Genomic DNA, 27,730 nt, shown 5'->3' with positions numbered 1-27,730 from the left:
TAATAAAATAGTATTGATGGCTGCATAATATTCTTATAGATTTGTGTCATATTACTAAGTAAAATTAAAAGCAATAATACAAATAGCATAAATATTAAATTAATACTTATATAACAGAAAAGAGAGGAAAAGGTCATATTTCTAAATGTTAATAGAGATCATACTTGGTGAGATTAGGAAAAATTTTTATCTTAGTACTTTCTCTTGTTTCCCAACTTTTGTATATTAAGCATATATCGTTTTTTAAATTTTCTTAAAATTAGACTTTCAGTTCTCAGATACATGTACAGAACATGAAGGTTTGTTACTATAGGTATACATGTGCCATGGTGGTTGGCTGCACCCACCCACCCGTCATCTACATTAGGTATTTCTCATAATGCTATCCCTCCCCTACTCTCTCACCCCGCAACAGGCCCCAGGGTATGTGATGTTTCCCTCCCTGGGTCTGTGTGTTCTCACTGTTTGACTCCCACTTACGAGTGAGAACATGCAGTGTTTGGTTTTCTGTTCCTCTGTTAGTTTGCTGACAATGGTGGTTTCCATGTCCCTGCAAAGGACATGAACTCATCCTTTTTTATGGCTGTGTGGTATTTCATGGTGTATATGTGTCACATTTTCTTTATCCAGTGTATGATTCATGGACATTTTGGTTGGTTCTAAGTCTTTCTTTATGAACAGTACCGCAATAAACATACGTGTGCATGTATCTTTATAGTAGAATGATTTACAATCCTTTGGGTATAAACCCGGTAATGGGATTGCTTGGTCAAATGGTATTTCTGGTTCTAGAACCTTAATGAATTGCCATCCTGTCTTTCACAATGGTTGAACTAATTTACACTCCCAACAGTGCAAAAGTGTTCCTATTTTTCCACATCCTCTCCAGCATCTGTTGTTTCCTGACTTTTTAATGATCGCCATTCTAACTGGCATGAGATGCAATCTCATAGTGGTTTTAATTTGCATTTCTCAAATGACCAGTGATGAGCTTTTTTTCATAGTTTGTTGGCTGCATAAATGTCTTCTTTTGAGAAGTGTCTGTTGATATCCTTCACTTACTTTTTGATGGGGATTGTTTTTTTTTTCTTGTAAATTTAAGTTTTTTGTAGATTCTGGAAATCAGCCCTTTGTCAGATAGATAGATTGCAAAAATTTTCTCCCATTTTGTAGGTTGCCTGTTCACTCTGATAGTTTCTTTTGCTGGGCAGAATCTCTTTAGCTTTATTAGATCTCATTTGTCAATGTTGGCTTCTGTTGCCATTGCTTTTGGTGTTTCAGTCACGAAGTCTTTGCCCATGCCTATGTCCTGAATGGTACTGCCTAGGTTTACTACTGGAGTTGTTATGGTTTTAGGTCTTATGTTTAAGTCTTTGATCCATCTTGAGTTAATTTTTGTATAAGGTGTAAGGAAGGGGTCCAGTTTGTTTTCTGCATATGCCTAGCCAGTTTTTCCAACACCATTTATCAAATAGGGAATCCTTTACACATTGCTTGTTTTTGTCAGGTTTGTCAAAGATCAGATGGTTGTAGATGTCTGGTGTTATTTCTGAGAGCTCTGTTCTGTTCCATTGGTCAGTCTCTCTGTTTTGGTACCCGTACCATGCTGTTTTGGTTACTGTAGCCTTTTAGTATCGTTTGAAGTCAGGTAACGTGATGCCTCCAGCTTTGTTCATTTTGCTTCTTTTTTTGGGTGGAATGGAGTCTTGCTCTGTCAGCCAGGCTAGAGTACAGTGGCACGATCTTGGCTCACTGAAACCTCCGTGCCCTGGGTTCAAGCGATTCTCCTGCCTCAGCCTCTCGAGTAGCTGGGATTACAAGTGCCCGCCATCCTGCCTGGCTAATTTTTGTATTTTTAGTAGAGATGAGGTTTCACCAACTTGGCCAGGCTGGTCTCAAACCCCTGACCCTCGTGATCCACCCACCTCAGCCTCCCAAAATGCTGGGATTACAGGCATCAGCCACTGCGCCTGACCAAGCATACATCTTTTTACAGAAGAAAATTAAACAACTATTTTATAGCTGTGATTTGTCCAGATTTTAAAATAACATTGTCAAAATATTTAAAGTAACAAACAGTTTTAACTTTGTGTGAGGTGGGAGCAACATAAATGACTTAGTCATCTTAGTCATTTAATATTGAGATGTCAGCTATATCCCAAGAGTACGGACTTTAATATGAGGTGAAGGAGATAAACCGTTTAACGTTCACAAGAAGTTGCCTTCACAATAAATTATATACCATAACTTTCATGCTTAGGAATTTTTTTATAACAATATTATTCGCTTAGCATACTACTAACAGTAATAGTGATACTGTATTAGTGTTGGGCATTGTAGCAGACCACTCAGGCCTAGTTGCTAAAAAGCGTCTAACATTGTCAAGGGAAGGCCTTTTTATGGAAGCAGCAAAAGAGACAAAATGAATTCAAAGGCAGATGTGCCAATGTGGCTACAGATTTTGTTAGAGGTGCTTTTTCCTGAGTTGGGATTCTTCCCTGACAAGGTGGATCTCAGTTTCTCCACACAGCTGTGCCACTCTTGGCTTGGCCCACTTTGGAGAAAAAAAAAATCGGGGAGAAAAGAATATGAAAGACTTGCTTATCACCCCAGATAAGAAAAAAAATTTCCATGTTTCTCCATATTATATCCAGATGCTAGTATATGCAAATTATTTAGCTTATGGTCAAGAGATGGATTCTATGAACAATGACATATGATGAAACAATATTAAAACCTGATAATATTGGATGCACCAACTGAAAAATAGCAATGTAACACTTATGAAATAATGGTGTCTTTGAATGATGGGGCACATACTAGTCAAGTGGCTGAGAAAGCATGTACTTCTGAAAAATATTTACTGTGGGAAGCAGTAATAAATTTTATACACATTTTGCTTTAATTTTTAAAATATCTGGAAATGGAAGTTAAAAACAGTTAATTGGTTGGCCTTTATAAAATTAAACCGATAGGAAAGAAGAGAATGTTATTAAGTAAACAAGAGAAACACCTATAAACTTTGAAATTAGCGAACAGGAGGACTGACAGTACATAACATAAAAACCAGTAATTTGGAAGATAAACTTAAGGAATGATCCAAAAACACCAAGCAAACACAAAGTGAGAAAGAATAGGATAAATGAGAATACTGGCTATGAGAGATTTCAAGCAAATCCTCAGTACTAGTAAAGAAGGGAGAACAAATGGAAGAGACTAGAGACATAGAGAAAGAAATGAAAAAAAGTTTTGCAGTGATGAAAGCCTATTAAATATAATTTCACCTAAACCTATCTATCTGGAGCATTTGAAACATGATATGGTTTGGCTCTGTGTCCATCCCCCCAAATCTCATTTTTTAATTGCTATAATCTCCACATGTTGAGGGAGGGACCAGGTGGGAGGTGATTGGCTCATGGGGGTGGTTTCCCCCATGCTTTTGTTGTGATAGTAAGTTCTCAAGAGATCTGATGGTTTTATAAGTGTTTTGACAGTTCCTCCTTCATACACATCTTCCACTATGTAAGATGTTCCTGCTTCCTCTTTCATCATGATTGTAACTTTCCTGAGGCCTCCTCAGCCATGTGGAACTCTGAGTCAATTAATCCTCTTTTCTTTATAAATTACCCAGTCTCAGGTGGTATTCTTTATAGCCATGTGAAAACAGACTAATAGAAAATGTTTGTTCTCTACTTCCTTGTATCAGCTGTCTATTGCTGCATAACAAATACCTCCAAACCATAACAACTTAAAACAACACATATTAATTATCATACAGTTTCTGTGGGTGTGTAATCTGGACAAAATTTAGCTGCATCCTCTACTTCAGGGTGTCTCACAAGGCTGAAGTCAAGATTCAGCTGGGAAGGAATCTAATTCCAAGCTTATTAAGTGGTTGTTGGCAGACTTCACTTCATTTAAGGGTCGTTGAACTCAGGGGCTCATTTTCTTAATGGCTGCTGCCAGAGGCCACCTTCGATTCCTTAACACATAGTAGTGATTTCCAGTGTGAATAATAAAATCTTAATTATAATAATAACCCTTTCCATATTCTGATTGCAACCAACTAAAATTTGCTTTTTTTTCATGCATACTTCATTATTTTATAAAAAGCTAAAAGCCTTCCCAAAGCCTATATAAAACCAGTAATTTGGTGAGTTGTAATAAGTAGACAAACACTAAGGTATCTTAGAGTAACTGGATAAAAACATAATTTAACCTAATAATTTTACTGTTTCTAAAGTAGAGAAGGTAAAAATAACTAATGATGAAAACAGGTTTGGTGGCATATCTGAGGTGGTTAAATGTCAAATAAGCGGAATTCCCTTAAAGTTAGAAAGTTACGGATATAAGTGTGGAAACAGTATCGTGAAATCAAAGTCTGTTCTAAACTCCTCTGCAGTTGAGCTGAAAGGGAAACATTGTAGGACTTGGGTTCACAGTTCTATGATAAAATAACGGTTTTCCTGTCATTGTATTGCATTATTTCTCTTCAAATAGGATGTATGATGCATCTGCATCAGGGACATAGTGACATCATTTAGGAACTTGCAGGAATGTTCACATGCCACTGCTTTTGAGAGTGTATGGTTTAGTTTTTGCTTGGGTTATGGTACATGGCTAGTTGAGGATTCATAGGTTTAAGACTTCCATTCCATCAGTATAAAAAAGGATTAGGTGAATCTATTACTGGGGACAGGTATTTAAAAAAAACAACAACCACAACACAGAAAAGGCTCACAAGTTGGTCACAACTACATAATGGCTTTCTAGGAAATAGGGATTTATTTCTGGGTCAGGAGAGAGTCTTCTGAAACCTCACAGGGCAGATAAAGCTCTACTTTTAAAGTTGTTCTCGTGCAAATGCCACATGGAAAGAAAGCCTCTATCTTTGACAGTGATTTGATCCGTGGACTCTGGATTTCCTGAGGACTGAGCTTCACTTTTGAGGCCAGAGTGAGCTTATCTAGAACCTCATACTGCAAGGGTAAATGAACCATAAAGTTCCTCATGAAGAGACATGCCTGTGGGGACCAGGTAAGTGATAGAAATGGGTGAAGCAGACAAACACAAGAAAAACTGTAGCTGTGATGATGAACCTAAAGCATGTTCCCTGATTACGGAAACAGCTACTTTACTAGTTAGGATGATCTCTGTTGAAAGTGAGAGAAAATCCAACTCAAAATGGCTTAAACAACAAGGAAAATGTATAGCTCATATAATGAGTACCAAGAAAGTGTGAGGTAACTCCAGCAGTCATTGATCTACCAATTCAATGACATCATTGAAAGGCCAGGTTTTATTCTTTTCATCTTTCGGCTCTATCTTCTTCAGCCTTCATAATCAGTGTGGAGTGCAGCAGTAGCAGCTAGAGTATTCAGATGCCCATATTCAGAAAAAGAGATGAGGAAAAATTTTCCAGAAGTGTCCTAACATAATTCCTCTCTCGTCTTACTAGCAAAAAAAAAAAAAAAAAAAAAAGGGGGGGGGGGGGGAGGGGGAGGATTATAAAATCATCTCCAAGTCAACCACTAGCAAGGAAAAATTAGGTTATTTTAATTGACTTAAAGGGATAGGGATTTATCCATGAGATAGTTACGAATTATTTCCTAGAAGTGGGCAGGTGAACAAAATTGGGACTCTAAAAGCCAGGAAAAAGGGGGTTATTTGGTAGGAAACCAATAGTGTTTGCTACATTACCCATCAACTAAGCTGACGGTTGCTATGGGCAATGTAATTCTATTGTTGACAAAGCATCGGATTACTTTTTGATTACATCTGACAAAGCTGGGAATCTATTATTTATGCAAGATCTCTCAATTTTTAAATATTAGCAATACATTCAAAACATGTAAAAGTATTATGTGTCCAATGTCATTCAGACCAAATAGATTTGCAGTGCAAACATGGCCTACAGGTCACCAGTTTGCAACCTCCTCTGGTTTTTCCTAATAATTTAACTAAAATTTTCTCCATTTAAAAAGTGAAAACCACTTTAACCATGCCAGTAATTAATTATACAAATATATATGATAAAACATTTTTTAATTCATAGTTTTACTAAATTGTAGAAAACCTCAAATGATATACTAATAATGATTTCAGAAGCTAATCTAGGAAAGAGATCCACAAAACAGAATGTTTACATCATTTTCTTAACTGAGATCGTAATTTGACAAGTTAATGGTTAAAACAATCAAGATGTTGCTACTCATTTAATGGATGTACAAATTTTCTTATTTCTCCAAGATTAGTGTGATGTTTTTATGTTTTGTTTTCATTAGAGAATGAATCAATTCCTATTAAAGATTTTAACTTCAGAGATATTTCTTTACAATCATCTTCCTTCTTATAAGAATGGATAATTGAAATTTTAAATTCATGCAAAGGTTCTCAGGCATATGTTCCTCTTGAAAATTTTCTTTAGTCTCTTCAAAGTCTAACATGAATCAGAAAATGTTAACTTTCTTGTGTCGAGAGCAAATACTAGTGAGATGTAAGTATATTTCTCTGCCATCCAGATTTTCCAGTTTTCCAAGTTGATAATTTAGCCACTAGTTCTTGCTTAGCTGTTGCTTCATGCTTTTGGATTTGAGTCCTAAAAGAGACATAACTTTTAAATGATCAACTTTCTTCAAAAATTTAGATATTTACTATTATGAAGCTGAACTATGAAGAAATTAAAATTATCTGAAGTCAGTTTCGATTTCATAGGTCACTTGATGCAGCAAAAATGAAGAACTAGAAATGTGAGAGGATAGGAAGGGAGTGAGAAAAACACTACACTAAGATCTAAATATCTATCTGGTAATTAGCATAATATGGAGAAGGTAGGGGACCAGGAGGAGAGTTATAGGATACTATCCTTATTATTCTATGGGAGGTTTCTTCTCATGTTCATCCTTAGGGAATATTTCTGAGAAAATAAATAATATTGGTGTCTACATAGCTTTCTAGCTGAGAATCTTCTAATTTTTCTTTTTAATTATTGGCCATACACATTCATGTCGGCACCGATCTCCAAATCATATGGATACTGTTCTTAGTAAATTCTTTCTAAAAAGACATGGTGGGCCTTCTCTTGACAGTAGGAGATTATAATACAAGAATATAATAATTTGGCTATAGATCTCTTACCTTAGGTGTAGACATTGGATTATCCTTGAAAACAGTAGAGGGAAGTGCTTTTTTGTCTTTATGCTACATTAATTATAAAAACAATGGTATGCTACATTAATTATAAAAACAATGGTATGTCATTAGAAATGCTATATTATAAAAACAATAGCATGTTATTAGAAATGCTTCGCTTGTCCCATCTTAGCTATATTTATTTCCTTAGTGAAATTATTTCTTAAGTCTTCTTCACTCATTTAAATTCTACCCAACTTTCAGGGTCCAGTTCAAATTCCAACTATTCGACCAATGAATATTCATGCTACTTTAACCACTCCAAACCCATTGACTTTCTCCTCACCATATTTTTCTTGAATAGCAGTTGAAGAATTAAGTGCTCCATTTTTATATGACTTGTTTTCTCACTAAAAATGTGAAATTTCTTGAAAGAAGAAAATCTCAAATGTAGGTCTTTCTCATTTACCCACAGCAGACTACCAGGCACAAGAAAAATGCTCAGGAGCCATTTAATGAGTGAATGTACTGTAATTCTTACTTCATGAGCGCCTGACTCTTATTCCAGGTTTGCTTATATATGGCCCATTTTTCATACCCTACCTCCTACAGAAAACTGTGACTAATATATATAAAGTAAAATACCACCTAATAAAATTTTATCTGTCTCCTCTTAAGTAAGCATCTAGGGGCCGGGCGCGGTGGCTCACGCTTGTAATCCCAGCACTTTGGGAGGCCGAGGCGGGCGGATCACGAAGTCAAGAGATCGAGACCACGGTGAAACCCCGTCTCTACTAAAAATACAAAAAAAAAATTAGCCGGGCACAGTGGCGGGCGTCTGTAGTCCCAGCTACTCAGAGAGGCTGAGGCAGGAGAATGGCGTGAACCCAGGAGGCGGAGCTTGCAGTGAGCCGAGATTGCACCACTGCACTCCAGCCTGGGCGACAGAGCAAGACTCCGTCTCAGAAAAAAAAAAAAAAAAAAGTAAGCATCTAGGAATGAATCTTTGAGACCTCACAGAGCAGAGCTATTTATCATTTCTTGATAATTACATAACAGCAATACTATTTTTTATAATAAAACCTCAATATCCCTACTAATTTATAGATAGCAAGTGGGCCTTGCTTTTTTTAGATATCCCTGGGACAAATGTGCTGTGATGTCTCAAGTTAACCTCAAAAGCACACATCCTGATAACCCATGGATTTGGAGACAGTATTTGCAATGAGGAGAAGAGAGATTAAAAATTCACCAATGACTATCTGATACTTACAAGGAAAGAAGATGATATAGGTGCAGGAATTGGCGGTGGTGGAAAATCTGGCTTTGTAATTAGCTAGTAAAAGGATAAAATATTTAAATTCAAAGATAGGGTCCTGAAAATAGGTGTGTATAAAGGAAAGGCTTAAATCAGTTCAGAAATGGAGAAGCCATGACCCCACCCATGAGAATATTGTAAACATATGCGTTTGATTGCTTTCATTTAGTTGCACATACACAGTTGAGACCTAAGTCCAATGTCAATAGATATCTGATAAAGATGATTGCTATAAACTGTATGTTTGTGTCACCCCACAATTATCCCCAGAATGGTAGTATTTGGAGGTGTGGGGCCTTTTGGAAAGGGTGCAGCTCTCTTGATAGGATTAATGCCCTTATAAGAAGAAGCAGAAGAGAGATGCTCTCCCTCTGCTATATGAGGATACAATAAAAAGGCAGCTGTCTACAAGCCAGAAGGCTGCTTCATCAGACACTGGATCTGCCAGCTCCTTGAACTTAGACTTCCCAGTCTCCAGAATGTGAGAAGTAAATATCTGTTGTTTAAGCCACTCAGTCTATGCTAATTTAGTTACAGCAGCCTGAGCTGATAAAAACAGTGGTACTCTATTAGGCAGATTTGTCCTCTTCTTGTCACAAGTTGGCACAGAGTGGCATACATGTTCATATTTTATATTTTCAAAATATTTTGCAGAAGAATTTGTATTTTATATTAATATTCACGTAGATTTCAATATTGTCCTGAAGAAATAATGAAGTGTTGTGGGCTATGACTTTCACCAATATTTCCTGGAGATTGAACTAGGGTGATATTTAAGAGAAGTTGCTAACTCACAAAAGAGGCTGGGGGCTCATTGCCTTCTACTGGCAGATCATACACATGGGGCTTCATCTGACTCATCTGAAAAGAACAAACATTTCAAAGTGAACCATTAGTTTCATAAGCACAGTTTTTAAGTAAGCAGACTTTTCAAGGCATGGAAACTTGGAACTAAGCTGACACCAAGAGACCAGATAGAAAATCACAGTGGTCCAGCTGGCGTATTCCACAGAAGTATTTCCCAGAGCTGTAATGAAAAGTTTTCATCAAAAAATGATTACCAATGTTATTAAACAACTTCAGCTAAAATATTTAAATTTACAGGACATGAGTAGGACATCTGGGTTATAAATATTACATGTATTATCATACAGACATAGATATTTTTGTTATCTATTGGTCAATTTGCAAAGAAATAACCTAGAGTCAGAGCAAGAGGGTGTGTGTGTGTGTGTGTGTGTGTGTGTGTGTGTGTGTGTGAGAGAGAGAGAGACAGAGACAGACAGACATCTGGTATGTGCCTTCTTTGTTCTCTTTATTCTGTTTGTATTTCATGAACCCCGGCAAAGGACTCTTTTGCATTTAACAAAAGGCAAAGGAGACATTTCTGAATGTGTAATTGCAAAACGCTGCGGGGTAGAAATGATAGGTAGTCGGGATAAGAGTGTGAGAGAAACGCAAAGTGGGGCCATGGTAATCATAGCCTAGACTATATAGTTCACCTCTTGGGGTGGAACAGCCTTTACCATCTGGGGTTTCCTCTTCTGTTTGTGTGGCCTGGTGCCAGTGGTAGATAGTGACCTGTAAGAGAGAAACACATGATATCAATAGACTTAGCAGCTCCTTCAGCGTGACAGGGAAACTTGGTAGAAGATTCCCAACTTCTTTTTCCCATTGTGTCCTTCTTGCCTATTGCCTGGGTTTTTATCTGCTCCCTGGGTCATTTGGTCATTTTTCCCCGTCAGCCTCCTTCATTGCCTTGTAATTCATAATCACTACTAATTTCCTTTTTGTTCTCTACAGACCCCTGACTTCTAAAAATGATAGTGTTGAATCCAAATTTCATCTAAATTATGTTGTTTTATTAATGTCTTACTCAATATTAAAAAACTCATCATGGGTAAATAAGTCTTTCTCTAAAAATGCTAAAAAAAAAAAAAAAAAAAAAAAAAAAACCACTGTGCCAGAATCACGTTTGTGAGACCAACCCAGGCTCCACCACTTACTCTGCAAGACTGAAAGCATGTTTGCTAATAATCTCTCTGAGCTTGTTTCTTCATCGATCAAAATGTGAAGTTCTTAACCTTGCAAAATGGTGTAAGGGTTAACATAAAACACGTTTCATCTGTAAAATGAAACTAATAACCACTTTATGAAGTTCTTGTGAAGTTTAAATAAGATAATAGATATAAAAGGGCTTACTTAGCACAAGGCCGGGTGTGGAGACTCACACCTGCAATCCCGGCACTTAGGGAAGCCAAAGTGGGTGGATCATTTGAGGTCAGGAGTTTGAGACCAGGTTGGCCAACATGGTGAGACCCCATCTCTACTAAAAATATAAAAATAGCCCGGTGTGGTAGTATGTGCCTGTAATCCCAGATACTCGGGGCTGAGGTAGGAGAAGTGCTTGAAACTGGGAGGTGGAGGTTGCAGTGAGCCGAGATGGTGGCATTGCACTCCAGCCTGGGTCACAGTAGGAGACTCCGTCTCAAAAAAACAAACAAAAAAAGGGGGTGGGGCGGTGCTTAACACAGTGCTTATCATATAGTGATCAATTAATGCTAGATATTATATTCTTATAACTAATTCAAAAATCTGTCATAATGAGAGTTAATATCACTCTTATTATTATAACTACGGTGACTAACAGAAGGAAAAAAAACATTTCTAGATGTGAAGCATTTCTCAGTTAAAGGGAAACCCAGTTTCTGGTCCAAAAAGACTGTATCTGCATGTATTTCTGAATATTAGGAGCAAACCAATTCAATTTGAAAGGGTAGGTTATACACTGAATTTAAAGTAACATAGGGGTCAAAGAGTCCCTACAGCAAGATAAGATAAAGGATCACCTCTGATCTTTCTTCTGCTTTTCTCTGGAGCTCTGGTGCCGGATTACTATAGCAACCACCACAAAAATGACCGCCATTGGGAACAGCACCCCAACCACAATGGAGAAGTCTGCAGCAGAGAACAGGGGCCTGCTGAGGACTGCAGAAACACACATCATCTGCACAACACACTAGTCCTTGTTTCTTTACTTAGCACACATTCCAGCTACCCTTTTCTCTAATGAACACAAATTCCCATAGCCAGTAAAATGAAGATGTATTTTGATCAGGATAATTATATTAGGTAGAAGAAATACACATGAAATCTATAGGAAACATTTAACATGAAATATGTTAAAAAATCATAATATTGAGAATACTTAGATAATGTTTGTAACAATTGGGAAATGAGCTTGGAGATTAGAAGAGAATATACAGTAAGGAAGATAGCAAACAAGAAATTAAACATTTTTGAAAAGCAATCTTGGAATAAAACAGAGAAAAAAACTAAAACTTTGAAAATACATTCCTGTCATTTAGTAAATAAGAAGCTGAGGTGTGACTAAGAGAACTGATTGATAGACAAATAATTGAGTGTTCCACTGATGTTGGTCTACACTGGAATTAGAAAGGAAGTTATGTGACCTTGGGAATGAGGAAATGGTTTGAACAAATATTCCTGGGCCTCCACGGTGTTTTTTCTTGTATTGATAAATTTAAATAATGAATATAACTTCACTCTTTTGCTCTCAACTGTTTATTTCTCTTATAATAATCTGAAACCACAAAAGACCAGGAAGGAAAACATTGAAGAGCAATGCCAAAAGTTACCGTTCTCTTATTACAGAAATCAGCAAACCAATAGCATGACTGATATTTGCATAAATGCAAGAAAATTTCACAAGTGTGAGCACACACACACACATGCAGATAGAGGTAGACACATCAGAAGCAGAATTCTAAGACAATGACTTTAGTTCAAATATTCGCTACTTGCCACCCTCCATAAGATTCCAATCCAAAAAGTCAAAGGAAAATAAAACAGTGAAGCATTCTGTTACAGTGTAGATACAGTCAGAATGAAAAATATACACTTACTTGCACTAATATCAGAACTGTAACTATTTTCAGAAGAATGACATATTAGCAGAGAAATAAATGGGAATTTGGCAGTACTTCACAAACACACCAAACTTGAAAAGACATGGTCTGGAGCTAAAGGTGGGGCATAGGACAGATGGAAGTATAATAAGGGAAGGTTTGCAGGTGAAGATAGAAATCACTGAAGAGTAAGTGCAGCCTCTTCATGTTTCTGGTAATGATGGACTAGGAAATTGAGATCAACCTGCCCATTAAAGATAGTCTTTAAATTTTTTGCAAACAAAAGCTTCCTAAAAGAGTATAAAAGTACTTAAATGTTAGATAAAATTACTTTGTAGAGATTAGTAAGTGGGCAAGGACCCAGAGAGACAGAAAATAATCCTAGATAGAAGTTCAGAAATGCAGAAAGAAATGAAAGGCAAATGAACCAATAGCAAACCCTAATGTAAACTGTGGACTTGGGGTGATAATGATGTGTCAACAATGTAGGTTTATGGAATATTTGTTACCATCAACAAATACTCCACGGGAGTGGGGGATGTTGATGGTGAGGGAAGCTGTTCAGGTGCGGGAGTTGCTGGGTATATGCCAACTGTCTGTACTTTCTCTTCAATTTTGCTGTGAACCCAAAACTGCTCTACAAAAAAAGTTTATTTTTTTAAAAAAGCAAATGAAGTGGGAAGTTTTAGGGTAATCATCAAAACATAAAAGAAATGCATAACATCCAAGTTAATAAAATAATAGAATCAATAAGTCTATAAGAAAGTAAGAAAGGAGAGAAAAGGGAACATAAACAGGAAAGACAAATAGAAACTATGTAATCGTGGATTTATACCCAAGTATATCAGTAATTACATTTAATTTAAATGGACAATGTTCCTCAGTTAAACAAAAAAAGATGTGAGTACTACCAAAAAATATGTGCATGCTTTCTTTAATAAAAGAAAAAAGATTTAAAACGTGATTCAGAAAGGATAAAAATAAAACTATGGAAAAATGTTATTTCAGTGCAAATACAGACCGAAAGAAATACGTTACAGCTATATGGTCTCCAGGAACTGTAGATTCTCAAAGGTAAGAAGTGTACTAGATAGATTCTCAAAGGTGAGAAGTGTACTACATAGACACAGAACCATTTCATAACGATACACTGTTCATTAATTTGGAAGAAGCAACACTCTAAACTTGTATGTACATAATAATATTCTCTCAAAGTATAAAAGATTGATAGAGCCAGAAGTAGTAATCAAATTCACAATTATAGTACGGGCATTTTAACACTCCTAGCACAGTAATTGGTAGAACAAACAATGTTAGGATTAATTTATATATCAGACAATTAATAAACTTGATAAACAAAATATCTGGAGAATACTACAGAACACATATGAAAAAATCACAGTCCAATATCACCCATGAATACAAGATAGCAAACAAATACAAATTCTTCCAGAGAATATAAATGAATACTCTCCAATACACTTTATGTGACTAGCATAACCTTGATACCAAAATTCAGCAATTTTTTCAATATGAAAAAATCACAGTCCAATATCACCCAAAAGTATAAAATAAGAGTAAACACCCTTCACTATATAAAAAAGGTATTATTTCTAAGTTAGGTTTATTCAAAGGTTGCAGAGTTAGATAAATGTTTACAAACCAGTTGACTCATACGACAGTACTAATAAAGGGGAAAACATTTTAATAAATAAGGAAGTATTTGATAGAATTCTTAGAAACTTGAAAGAGAACTAGTGGACCTTAATCCAGTCACTAGAATGGATGATCGTGAAAGCAAAAGGTAGAGACAAAGAAGAAAATGAGCATAGAAAAATTTCATACATACAAACTTTAAAGACTTTTGGTGATAATGATGTGTCCGGGTATGTTTATGGATGTGACAGTGTTGATAGTGAGGGAAGCTGTGTTTCCTGTGTTTAAAAACTTTATACACATGGAATTATATAACGAAAAGCTGTTGTTTAAGGATGTGTATTTAGGAAGCAAAACTAAAAAGAAAGAAAAGTAACAAAATGATTATGATAAAAGACAGATTAATGGTCAACCCTTAGAGAAAGAGGGGAGATCAGACTGAAAAGAGGCAGGAAAGCAGATGTCTGGGTCTGTTTCTTGGCCCTTATCATATAACATGACTGTTTATTTTGAAATCATAAGGTTTGCCTTTATATTTACATGCTTGCTGTATTATACGTTACACACAAAAATATGGTGTTAACAATAATCTTGAAAGCCAATGGCTGTGTATGGCCACGTTGCAGGGCAGCGCTCTTAACCTTTGTCATGCTGCAAATCATTTCGGCAATCTGATAAAGCCTATAAACCCCTTTTCTGAGTGTTTCTAAATTCATTCATAAAAGGCATAAGATTTAAAGGAAGCTATTGATGTTGCGATACAGTTGTCAAAATATGATGTTGGGATACAGTTGTCAAAATATTATAAAACAGTTTATGATATAGTAAAATACGTGTTTATTAACTTCTGAAATAATAAGTTCTAACAGTGGATCAGTAACTACCAAAATTTCAAACAAATGATACTCATGGGGTATTTGGAGATACATTCAACAACTGCAGTGAGATATTAAAGTCTTTTTGTAATTTCTATTGGTGACAAAGTCATGCAATATTGCTAATACTATTATGGTTTGTAAGCCATACATTCCCATAATTGTAGAGAATTCTAAACTGTAGAATTTGACGAAAATAAAAATGTAATTTTTTCCCATTCAAGTTTAGATTTTGGACCCCAGCTATAGTAAAAATTGTCGTCCTCTAGGGTCTGTCCTCTGGACCCCAGCTATAGTAAAAATTGTCGTCCTCTAGGGTCTGTCCTCTTGGGGCAAGGACACTTCTGAACTAGGGAATGTTCCTCACCTTGATGGTTAGATAAGAAATAGCACTGAAAGGGCACCGAACCCACTAACACAATGCCCTAAAATAAAAACAAGGCTTGGGGGATAAAGCTGAATTCTGATACAGTGGTTTCAACAAATAGAATAAGTTGAGACAAGCTTCCACTGTATGTATTTTCAACTTCTCCAGCTACCTCCTTATCCTGCTAAAATACAAATTTCATGTAATATACTGTAAATTTGTATCGCTAGTCCTCCAAGTTAAAAATTTTGAGAAATACTTTTAACAGTGCTTATTGGATGATAACTAAAGAAAAAGCGTCAGTCGAACCAAAAGATTAGGTATAAAATAACACATAGAAGTAGAAGTATACATGAAACGTATACTTCCGGAAAAAGAGTATAAAGAATCAAATTTAGGGTACTCTCAATGCAATTAAAATATAGGCTGTAAAAAAACTAGATGTGAAACAGGAGAAAACAACCAACTGATATAAAAAAATCTTTCAAAGAGACATAAAAATGCCACTGAATAGTTTTAAATGTCATTATGAGTAATAAGAGAATTAACATTGCTAAAAAATTTATATTATGATACAGAGAATAATCTTGAAAAACTTCCCCAGAATTAACAAGAAAAATGACCTAATATGGAATGTAATGTGGAGATCACACAGTGCAGATATTTTGTATAAATAATTTACATTTCTGAATCAGAAACCAGAAAACTGAAACAAAATAAATTTTAAAACCTAAAACAACAAACATTTCTTAAACTGAAGAAAAAAAGCAAATCCTCAGTTTAAAGAAACTCACTAGGTAACATCATAATGGAAAGAGAACATCACCCAGGAATAAAATAGTGATTCATTTTGATTAAGCAGTAATTAAGTAATTATTTCTAAAAGCATTTAAACAAAAACAAACGTAATGACTTTTAAAAGGGATGTTATTTAACATCAACAAAAATCAGTCTGGCCTTGTTTTTTTTTTGACATTAAATATAAGCATCTACTTTAATAGAGTTATGAATGCAAAATTGTGATTTAAAAAACCAAATTCAATCAAACCTGCTATGCATGCTAGGATATAGAATGTTAATTGAAATATTAAAAATATTTGGCAACAGAAATACATTCTCATAAGTACAACTTAAGAAAGTTTTATGTGGATGAATTGTTACAACAGGAATAAATTACTCATAGAGGTGACTTAGCAAATCAATAGACATATCAAAATAAAGCAGTCAAGAAAGTCATAGTTTAAAAGGATTTTTAGTGAGCATTTGAAACCATTAAAGAGTTTTCTAATTAGTTGATTATGTTCATGCCCCTTTCAAAATACATGACAAATACATGTATATATAATAAAATCATAGGGCACTAGAAAAAATAATTTTAAAAATCTTCAGAAACATAGGAAGTTAAGGGATTTATGTGGATGGAAGCAGAATAAATATAGACTAAACATCAGAAATAAATGTTCTCTCTTGAAAAGTCTAATAATCTGAATTTGGGGCAGATATCTCACTGAGGTCTACTTCATCTCCTGTGTATATAGAACAAGATTGGCTCATCACCTGAGATCAAAATCCCAAGAATTTCTCTGTTTCTGCAAACAGAGGATGCAGGAACATGAACAGGAGGACAGAGGCTTCCTCTAGATACCTACACTATATCAGACGGACAGGGGAGTGTCAGTCAGATGATGATGACTACACTATATCAGACAGAGAGGGGAGCGTCAATCAGATGATGATGAGGAAAAGCAGCTCTCTCAGGAAAAAATGTGGTGATGAGCTCCCTCCTCAGGGTAAAATGTTCCTCGTCATAACAACTGGAGGTGGGTCCCTACTCTGGCTCCTTCTCACCGTGAAGACCTATAGGCAGACCTGCCTACCTGCCCATAGAGCTCCCAGCCAGATTCCCCCATCAAGAGAAATATCAGTAGGTACAACAGCACACACAAATGCAGAGAAATCCCAAGTGAAGTAATCCAGCTCTACCAATTCCACATTGAACTAAGGATCACATATCCTGAAGAAAACTAGTACAACAGAATACAAGTGACATGGTGACAGAACAGAACAAACCAACTCAAAAGAAACATAATTCAAAGAATAGAACTGAATGTACAAAAATAACCAGTCATATTCTTAGAGAGTTTTATGAGGATATTACATTTTTCCATTAAGTTGAGGCTGCTATGAAAATGGAAGAGCCCTAAAGTAAGAAAATTTGTGAAATTAAAATAACATTACAAATATAAAGGTTGAGGAAATCTTTTTGCATGTGCATTGAAAACAAAGACATGGAAAATATAATTAAAAGGTGTTAAGGAGATTTGGGGGATAAACATTGGGGATTCAATATCTATAGAACAGAAATTTCAAGAAGAGAGAAAAGAGGCAATGAAATCTCATATAATACAAAATAAAGGATTGGAAGAGGAGAGCAATTTTCTCAGGTTAGATGTGTAATGTTACCTACGGAAGACCACTGAGGAGTCACTGCAGTCGGGAGGGCTCCATCCTTCCTCGCATTGACACTGGAGCTCATGGTCACACACCTAGGGGAGCAATGATCATGTTACTGTCCCCGCTAGGCTGACCAGAAACTCAAGGCCCTAATCGTCCATAATAAAGTTCATGCAGAAAAAGGAATAACCCCAGTCTCCAGGCTTCCATCTATCTACAAAAGATACGAATGAATGAGAGGCATTTCATAAATGATTCTCAGAAGAAATTTCTCCTTGAACCATGCTACTGAAGGCTTGGATAAACTTAGTAATTCTCATCACTTAATGCTGAAAACATTCCTTTAGCTTTCTTATAACTAACCTAGAATGTCATAAGATTCAGAGAGCTTAGGGAAACATATTTTCAGAACTCACAGCATGTCCTTTGCACTTAGATGAGCAACTGGTTGATTTGTAGGCTTTCTCAATATCCACACATTCTGCATTAATGCAAACCTGAAAGTGATGTAGAAAACATGAAGCTTCATCTTCTCTGAACGTAGGTGAGAAAGTTGAGGTCTGTGTGAAGAGGCTAGCAGATGTTGTTTAAGGTGGCTCTGCCAGGAGGCTGATGTAGAGGAAGGGAAATAGAGATGGGCTCTCTTGCTTACATTATCCTCTTAGTTAAACCAACCCAAAAAGGTTGATAAAGTCTATCTAAGCATTTATGTGTTTTTAAAAATCCAAACAACTCTATATCCCAGAAGCAGTGACTATGCAAGAAGTTAAGGGATAAGCAATAATGAGATGATCTTAATGCCAGGGGACCCAGGAACATCTCAATTCTGCCCTAGTCCCAGTACCTTCCTCCCTTAAGGCCCAAGCACCGCAACACCCATGCCAGGTAATGTGATAATGTCTCAATGTCTTTAAAGGCTTCAGTGCTAGAAAATACAAAGAAATTAGTAAAACCTGGAAAACGCAATTGAATAGTATATTTTACATAAAATTCCTTGCCCTTGATGTTGCCATATGTTTCAGGAAAAAATGGGGGAAAGGAATAAGTTTAAATACTGTGGGTACTTCTTATAGGCAAGACCTAATATTTTAATGTCAAATCAGCAGATTTATAAACATTGCTAAATGTTTATTTTCAGCTCCAGGGGTTCAGAGACCACGTATGAGCAATACCCACACTGAACCACTAAGATAATTTTGGATTCATCATTGGATAAATTTATATTTAAATAGCCAAATCAGTTTAAGTAAATAAGATAATATTTTGAGGATTGGCTTTACCACGGTGAAAAATCAGGGGAACTCTTTGGTCATGTGGATATCTTAGTGAGTATGTAAATAGGGTAATTCTAATCTCTTATGAGAGACAAACCTCATTGTCAAAGTTCGTGAATTGATTGGCCCTGGCTAAACAGTACTTGTATTTAAGTTCATTATATTATTAATGAGATACAGATCTGTTAAATGAAGCCCAGTATCACATATACTGGCACTTTCAGTGAGTTTTCAGACTTCGTCTATGAAAGTTAAACGGATGCTACTGTGTGTTATCTGCATGACAATATGATACTCTTCTTGAAATCATGACTATGAGAGTCAATTATTTCCAAATTTCACCACAGTGTTTGAGAATGTTAATGTCAGTGCTTATTCCTGCTATTTACTAGGTTCTGCACCATTTTCATTTCTGTGTTCCAAATTCAAACTCTATGGGTTCTATTAACACATGGTGAACCCCAAAATTGAGAAACAAGGCACATAGTGAATAACCGAGGGGCAAAACAAGAAAGCACATCAAAGTAAAAAACACTATTTTGAGTGAAAACCACAATTTCAACTTACCTTGTTATCGCCACACTTAGTTCCATTGGCCACCATGCCTATTTCTTGACTTGTGTCTTCAGGATCAAATGTTTTACACGTCAGGAAAGTCACTATCCGTCCTTTCCAGGGCAAATTATCCAACCCACCTTGACAGAACAACTTCCCACACATGGTATCACTGAGGAAAAAGCCAAAATTTGTTGCAGGATTCAAATTCCAGTTTTATATAAATGCTCTAGGACTATGGATATTTAAGTGATGGTATTTTTACCTGTAGCTGAGACTTTTAGTTGTACTTTACACCCATTTTCCCTTATTTCTCAGTAATAGGATGCCTGAATGTTAGCACAATATATTATGGCTCAAATAAACAGCATTACCCAGATCCCTGTACACCTAATTTTTGCTGGTTGCCTAAGTGCTGGCCCATGAGAAGAAAACAGAATCTTAAGCACAAATTCTAGAAGGTGGCTTTAAATGAGGAATTATCTTCTATTTCTCAACATTTTCTCATTTTTTGCTGATTGGAGTATGATAGCTGGAGAAGCTATCATAGGCCTAGAGAAACACATGGAAATGAAGGTCATGTGGATGATGGAGCTAGAGGATAAAACATGGATTCCTAACATCATGGAGGCATCCGAGACATCAATTTCTATCTTGTTTCAGAGAGGTTACCCATTTATTTGTACAACTGGCTGCAGAATAATTCCACCAAAAGAAAGCCCAAGTCTCCACTATAATTCTGTCAGAACAAAGCTGAGCCTCCCTTGACACTGCAAGGCATCAGGTGGAGTTACTAAACGAACTGTCTCCCTGAAGGTGCAGATTAAACTGCTCAACACTCAATCAAGCCATTCATTTACTGCCAGCAGGACTAAAAGACAATAAAGTGGAAGTCAATTGCTTTATGCAGAATTCAGAAGAGGGCTGTGAAAAAAGTATCCGGAAAGTGATGACATCAGATTTTTTGATATCTCTTGGCTGTAGAAAATATGTTTGAGGAGTGGAGAAAGACATATATTCTCTCAAAACGTGAGAGTGTGTTTTTCTTGAATCATTTAGGTAAAGCCATAAAGGATGTCTTCAGGGCACAGGTAATTTCAGGCTAACTCTTCACTATAGCCAATGACTACTGAGAAATGACTAGGAGGGTAGTTTATGGGGTGAAGGAGCTGCTTGAGCCACTAGTTGCAGAAACTAATGCTCATGTAAAGAGTTATATATATGGCACAATGGTGTGTGCACAGACTGCAGAGGAAAGATGGCGAGACCCACTCTCTTCCCATTCACCACCTATAATTGCCCTTCCTCTGGCCCTCACATACTGCCTTTTACGTAATTTCCTCTCTTGAATATGCCCTGATTTCCTATAAAGAAGAGACCACAAGACCACAGAAAATGATTGTTCTTTAGGCACAGATTCTACCAAGAGATAATCCTATATCCAAAGTATAGTTTGGTAATATCTGTCATTCAGCGAAATTCGTGTCCAATAGACAAACTTTGGGAAATGTTGATCTTGTGCAACCTCTTGTTAAAAATTATTTGGTATGTGTAAAATTTAGAGCAGGTACAAAGAGTTTAATCTATAATTGAATTTTAAAAGCCATCTTAAAATTGCACAATTAAAAATAAACCATAGGCCGGGCGTGGTGGCTCACGCTTGTAATCGCAGCACTTTGGGAGGCCGAGGCGGGCGGATCACGAGGTCAGGAGATCGAGACTACGGTGAAACCCCGTCTCTACTAAAAATACAAAAAAATTAGCGGGGCGTGGTGGCGGGCGCCTGTAGTCCCAGCTACTCCGAGAGGCTGAGGCAGGAGAATGGCGTGAACCTGGGAGGCGGAGCTTGCAGTGAGCCGAGATTGCGCCACTGCACTCCAGCCTGGGTGACAGAGCGACACTATGTCTCAAAAAAAATAAAATAAAAAATAAATAAACCATAGAAAAATCCCAAGTTCTTCTGGTGCGCTGTTCTATAGTGTTTTCCCAGATATCAGTACTAAAACTAACAAACTCTTCAGATGAATGGTCAATATTTTCTTATTGCATTTTTTCTTTATGTAATTCTACTGAAAGTTTAAATCTGTTCAAGCACTGCATCTGTTATTCCTCTGGATAGATAAATATTTCTACTCTGAATCTTACAAGGAAAAACATGAGATTGAGAAAGCATCTGATTTATACTGGGAAATCCCTGGACAAATTTCTAACCAGACCCATTCTTTGTTGCATGTTCCATCACAACCATTCATTCTACCCAACAATGACTGTGCTTTGTGTCATCTGAAGCACCCACCATGAGATACTTGAAGAAAGAAGCCATTTCTTATTTGTCATTTTAGACTCGGTACCTAGCCCGCATCATTGCACATAGTAGTTACTCAATAAATGTTTGTCAAATGGTTGATGACCAAATGCACTTTCCCTTTAACTGGAATAAATCAGAATGTGCAGCTGGAAGTGTACCATTGCTCTAGTCTGTGAAGCAGGAAGGTTCAGACAAGGCCACTTACTTTGCTTTGCAGGGAATGAGTGTGTCATCCACTCTGCGACAGTACCCGTACTTTGACCCGCCTTCATTCCTGTTGTAACATGACTTATCTGCAACCTCAGTTCCTGGGACCAGGATCAATCAGCAGGGAAAAGAAAATAGATGTTTGAGATTCAAGAGATATTTGAAAATAAAAGATGTTAAAAATTCAGTGCTGGAAAGGGATTTATAAAATATAAAACAAGCAAGAAAAATACTATTTTAGCATAATTCCATTGACCACTCCTAGAAACATAGGCTGTAGTAATTTGGTATCAAATGAACTGGCTGGAATTACAAATCATCTTTTAAATAATCTGTTACTCCGTAATAAACTCCTACTATGTGCCGGGTACAAAAATAGGCATCACATAGTTCATGTTCATTGTTAAGAGCTCAGGCTTTAAGCAAGACTGAGTAACTGTGTGAACGTGGGCAAGTGTCTTAACCCCTGAGTTTTCTCATCTGTAAAATAAGGATACATAATTTATATGTGAATATATATATTTAATATTATATTTACACATATATAAAAGTGTATATATACACATTATATACAACAGTACCTACCTCAAAGAGCTGTTTTGAAGATTAAATTACTTAATATAGGTGAGCCACTGAGAACAGTGCCTGGTCAGCAGTACATGGTTGACAAATACTAGCCATTCTTATTGCCATTCTCAATTTATTAATAAGGAAACAGAATCCTGTCGAGGCACAGAGAGAGACCTATGTTCCTCCTCTGTGCTGAGGTGCCCTCTCTTCAAGAACAAGTAATTCTGTCTTAAACGTTTGGAAGTTTTGAGTCTAGCCTTTGACAAACAGCAGTTAAAATAAGTAAACACCTATGAAGATACTGCATTGTTTTTAAGAAATACTTTTAAACCTATTATGATGACTTGTAAACTCAAAACATTTTAAATGAACTTTGTGTTTCAGTGTGCAAGATAAAATGAGTTTTGTTACCTTTTTTATTATTTGTATCTTAGTAAAATGTGTTCATGTTTTATTATAATACAATATCTACACGGAAGAAAAGAATCATTAGTCATGAATAATCAGGGAAAAGCATTCTATTCCTAGTCTGAGACTTCAGAGTTATTGCTGCTAATATTGCAGAATGTACCACTCATATATCTGGCATCATGCTGTTTTATGACTTCTTGCCAATTAACAATATAGCTGTCCTTTCCCCAGGCATTACATTTTCTAAAGCATCACAGCTGCAAAAATTGTATTGAATTAATACACTTTATTTAACTAATCCATATATTTTGGATTTTGAGATGTTTTTCAATTATCCACTATCATTAAAAAATGCTGGCTGAAAAATCCTCATAAATATTTGAGTACAATTGCTAGGAGAAGGAGTAAAAAACAATTATTTTTAGATTTTGTGTATGCATTTTTCTCTCCATAAAGATGATGCTAACTTTTATATTTACCAGCAGTGTACAAAGGGAGTTATTTGCTTATGTTTTCACTGACACTGAACATTAACGTCTGTAGCAAACTTTTGCCAATTAGAAAATGTAGAAGATTAACTTGTTTCCATTCCGGTTTTCTATATTACTAATGAGTTAAAATGATTTTAATTTTATAGGACATTTGTATTTCTTCATGACGAATTGCCTGCTTATGCCTTAGCCACATTTTCAATACTTGGAATTACAATTGATTCGTGGGTATGATTTGATGCCAAAAAGAACGATTTTTAAATTACTTACAAAGTTGCAAGACTTTTCAAACTTCCCAGCTTAATTTAAAATAAATACGTGATCCTCTATGAATTATGACATTTGGAATTTTATTTAGGCAAATTGTTTTCTCTGGCCTTTTATAATGGCTGTATTTAAATGTATGACTTAAGAGGTTACTCCATTTCCTGATCAGATAAACATGTTCAATGTTAATTCAATAGACAGTTTTGAGCTTTTTACTAAAGCCAGGCACTGTGCTGGGAGGCACTGGGAATACGACTGTGAACAATGTAGACAATGTCCCCGTTCCAGGAAGTTTACAGATTTGCCGAGGAGACTAATCATAAAGTCGGACAAAGGAGGGAGGAGGGTAACAGTTAATATTGTTTGCAGTTAATATTTACTACAAGATAATAAAGGCGATGCTCAGAACTTCACCTTTGTGCTAAAGATTTTCTTTCTCCTGGTTTTTGCCGTATACTGAAGTTAGCCAAGGAAACATGAGCCTCTTAAGCAACAATCAATTTTGTTTCCACCTTTAACGTTGCACATCCACGAAGTGGAGGCAAGATTGCTGAGGCCTGGTTCCAGGATACCAGTGAGCTTGCTGACGTACTAAGGGCATTGAGATTTGCTCCTCAAATTGTGTCTCGACCCACTGTAGCCAAAGACAGTGAAGTTTACAGGGAGGTTTTTCTAGGGTCTTGTCTATTTGTTTCCCAGGTTTCTTGTTTTCACAGTGCATTGTAAGTCAGGACTTTTTGTTGATTTTCTCAATCTTGTTTTAGCTCTATTTTCAGGAATTATGAAAAGTTTCTGGCATGCAATGACCCCTTTCAAATAATTTTAGGAATATGTAGATTTTCTCTATTTTAATAAATATTGTTTCAGTCATTTAAGTAGGAATCTGAAACTGTATTAGGAAGGCGGTATGGCAATTAAATACATGTACATCATACATATTATATCCAGAAAGTCCAAATAACTGGTTTTTAAAAACTTGCCTTTTTTTTTTTTTTTCAACTTAAATTATGTATCCTCTGACCAACATCTCCCCACCTCCTCCTTGTCACGCCCTGGAAACTAGCATTCTACTTTCTGCTTCTATGCATTCAACTTTTTTAGATTTCACATATAAGCTATGTCACTTATATGATCTAAAATTGCCTTTTTAATAAAGTTATTTAATACTATATAAATTGCTGTTTAAATTTTCAGATATCTCTTTAAACTTTTATTTTTCAAGTTTTCTTGGTGAAATTAGAGAATATGGTCTCTAAAATTTTGGTGTTATGGACAAAGTGACCATTTAAGAACTTTCACTTTGCTTTATTGCCTTTCTGCATTTCCAGAGTTCTTTTCTTTTTTCCATCTTTTCGTATTTCTGTCTCATCCCACAGTACTTCTGCCACCCCTGCACACACGCACACCAGAACACACACAGATTTCCAAGGGTTTATGATCTTAGTAGTGTTGCCGGATTAAAAAAAAGACACCCAGTTTAATTTGAATTTCAGATACACAAATAATTTTAGTATGAGCACACCTCAAATATTGCATGGGATATACTGATGCTAAGACAAAAAACTTCGTTGTTAATTTGAAGTTAAAATTTAACTGGCCCATCCTTATTTTTATTTGGTAAATCTAGCAACCCTGAAACCAACCTCAAATCTTAAAACCTTTCCATGATTTTGAGTTCAAAGTTTCTAAGAAGGATAGGACAGAATGGTCCTTTGGCCATAGTTAAACACTGTCATCTGAAATGATTTTCCTTCGCACATGCACAGGGGAAAGGATTTGTCCTCCTACCTGGTCCCCACAGCTCTGTGCACTGCTCCTGCAGTGTGGGGCATGTCCCCATCAAGCAGTGGCCCTTCCCGTGATGGCAAGGGAAGCCATTGACTTGGAATCTATCATCAGGACAATTACCAGATTTACCATCACACATTTCAGACAGGTCGCACTCATCTTTTGCTGGTCTGCACACCATCCCAGCCTTTTTAAACTGTAGAAAAACAAAAATAGAAGGATGTTTGTTTTCCTTAACCTGCTTTACCCTAAGACCTCAAATTAACACAAACATTTTCCATTTGGACTTTTTGGGCATAGCAGTTGGAGGTGTCATTTCACAGAAGCTTACGTTATCATTATAAATTAAAGCCATGATCTGTTATATCACTTCTATTAATATTGGTTAATGCCCTAAGTTTTTAAGCAATATTTCTGAATTATTTGTACCAAAAACACCAAAGAAACATAATGTACAAAAGTACAGGACAAAAAAAAAAAAATACAGGCAACAACTTAGATAAAAAGAAGGGAGTTATTTCTCCTTTTGTGGAATGCATCTCTGTCAGGAACTCCAAGGAGATTTAAATCTGCAACTTCAGAGATTTACTGGTGAAGTGGATCTTTGGTATTGAAGGAGATAAGCTTATAAGCACCAGATCAGCAGACTCAGACTTTCCCAGGCCTCCAGTTTCCTAATCCTTAATCCCTTTTATTGTAGGTTCAGCTATTTCCTTTCAACTCACTTCTTCCATAGAATGATTTATCATGAGAGAGAAATAAGCAAATATTCACTTGATATATTAACTCAGTTGTAATCAATTACTGCAAATCTTACTCTTATTTGCTCAGAGAAACTTTAGTGAAACAAATTCTGCCATTCCTGCAAAACTGAGAAAGTATGTTTGTTTGTTTGTTTGTTTTCCTTCCTAACAGGAGCAGGTATGTTTTCAATGCGTCAAATAACTTTGAATATCTTAATACCAGTGACGGGATCAAATCCAAATTTCCCTGCAAGCATGTGAGATCCTACAAATTCAACCCAAGCCTCCAGTCAGACCATTCCTTACCAGATACCAGACAAACCATGCTTGTATCTTATGTCTTTGCTGTTTCTATGCCCTCATTTGGAAATTCTTTTATGTCTAAATCTCTTCTGTCTAAAATCTTTTTTTAAGTCCAGTTGAAAGCCTGTTTTCCCACCAAGTTTCCTCTGACACCTTCAATGCAAATTGCTGCTCCTGCTTTCTTCATGTGCTTGGGAAGAGCCTCAAATTCAGATTTAGATGACAGGAATTTGAATCGGCTTTGCACGTGTCTGAGTGCTGAACTTTAGAAAATGGATTTAATCTCTCTGAAAATCCCTGTCCCCATCCAACATCTACTTTACAAGGCCATTGTGAAAATCAAGTGAGACTGTACATAAAAAGCTTACTATATCATTATGCTATCTACATGGCCATTGGATCACACATTATATTTTCATATGTTTCATATATGTATATCATTGCCCTAAATAGTAAGAAACTGGATACTTTTTTATCTACCATAATCGCTAACAAATAGCATTTATTAAACACTCTTTGAGTACTGCTTAAGTTCTCAAATTTACTTCCTTTTGAACTTCTTCCTTTCCTCTCTCTCCGACATTAAAAACAAAATTACAACAAACATTCCCTATAACCTTGTATGCCATATGCACATTCATGCTGCAGTTACAGATCATTTAAAATGTATGAAATTCTGTGCTAGGTGAAAGTGAATCTGTCTTCTGGCCTTAGGAGTCAATCTAAGTATGGAAACAAATCCTCACAATATAGAACGATACGCAACAATAGAAAGTTAAATACTAAACTTGAAGGACAATTTAGAAAAGCACCACAGAGAACATGAAACGGCGTATTTAGAAGAATTTCACCCTGAAGTGGCTTCAAAGATTGAAGATAGATAGGGATACCCCCCACACTACTCAGAATAAGACCTCTTCCACCACACACATTGTTAAAGGGAGATACAATCAGTTTTGTGAGATTCGACCTGAGAAAGACATGGAGCATAAGAAACAGCAGCAGGTAGGGAGTAACCAGCTTTGGCTTTAGAGATGATCACACTTGGGGTTATCCCACTCAACAGTGGCCATGTTTATTTTC

At 36.2% G+C, this 27,730-nt stretch overlaps 1 protein-coding gene across 3 annotated transcripts in view; it reads right to left on the bottom strand.

The window, feature by feature from the left end:
- Positions 1–2,003: 2,003 nt before the first annotated feature.
- The window catches only part of ADAM28 (ADAM metallopeptidase domain 28), a 65,730-nt gene continuing 40,003 nt past the window's right edge, over positions 2,004–27,730 (bottom strand). Inside the window, exons 14-24 of one of the 3 annotated variants that reach the window (XM_032143738.2) lie at positions 25,602–25,797; positions 22,073–22,175; positions 19,572–19,731; positions 18,147–18,227; positions 17,744–17,822; positions 11,299–11,407; positions 9,976–10,030; positions 9,245–9,310; positions 8,405–8,467; positions 7,138–7,200; positions 5,498–6,598 (exon numbers count right to left, since the gene is read on the bottom strand). In XM_032143738.2, coding sequence (XP_031999629.1) covers positions 6,578–6,598; positions 7,138–7,200; positions 8,405–8,467; positions 9,245–9,310; positions 9,976–10,030; positions 11,299–11,407; positions 17,744–17,822; positions 18,147–18,227; positions 19,572–19,731; positions 22,073–22,175; positions 25,602–25,797 — 996 coding nt within the window. In that variant the 3' untranslated portion in view covers positions 5,498–6,577. Of the gene's footprint in view, positions 6,599–7,137; positions 7,201–8,404; positions 8,468–9,244; positions 9,311–9,951; positions 10,031–11,298; positions 11,408–17,743; positions 17,823–18,146; positions 18,228–19,571; positions 19,732–22,072; positions 22,176–25,601; positions 25,798–27,730 lie in introns of all 3 variants that reach the window. The other 2 variants (XM_032143739.2, XM_032143740.2) reach the window with 2 other exon arrangements.

Source organism: Hylobates moloch, unplaced genomic scaffold (assembly GCF_009828535.3).
Source record: "Hylobates moloch isolate HMO894 unplaced genomic scaffold, HMol_V3 SCAFFOLD_22, whole genome shotgun sequence".
Classification (NCBI taxonomy): domain Eukaryota; kingdom Metazoa; phylum Chordata; class Mammalia; order Primates; family Hylobatidae; genus Hylobates; species Hylobates moloch.
The sequence above is the reverse complement of the archived record's forward strand: the minus strand, read 5'-3'. Positions and strand labels throughout refer to the sequence as shown.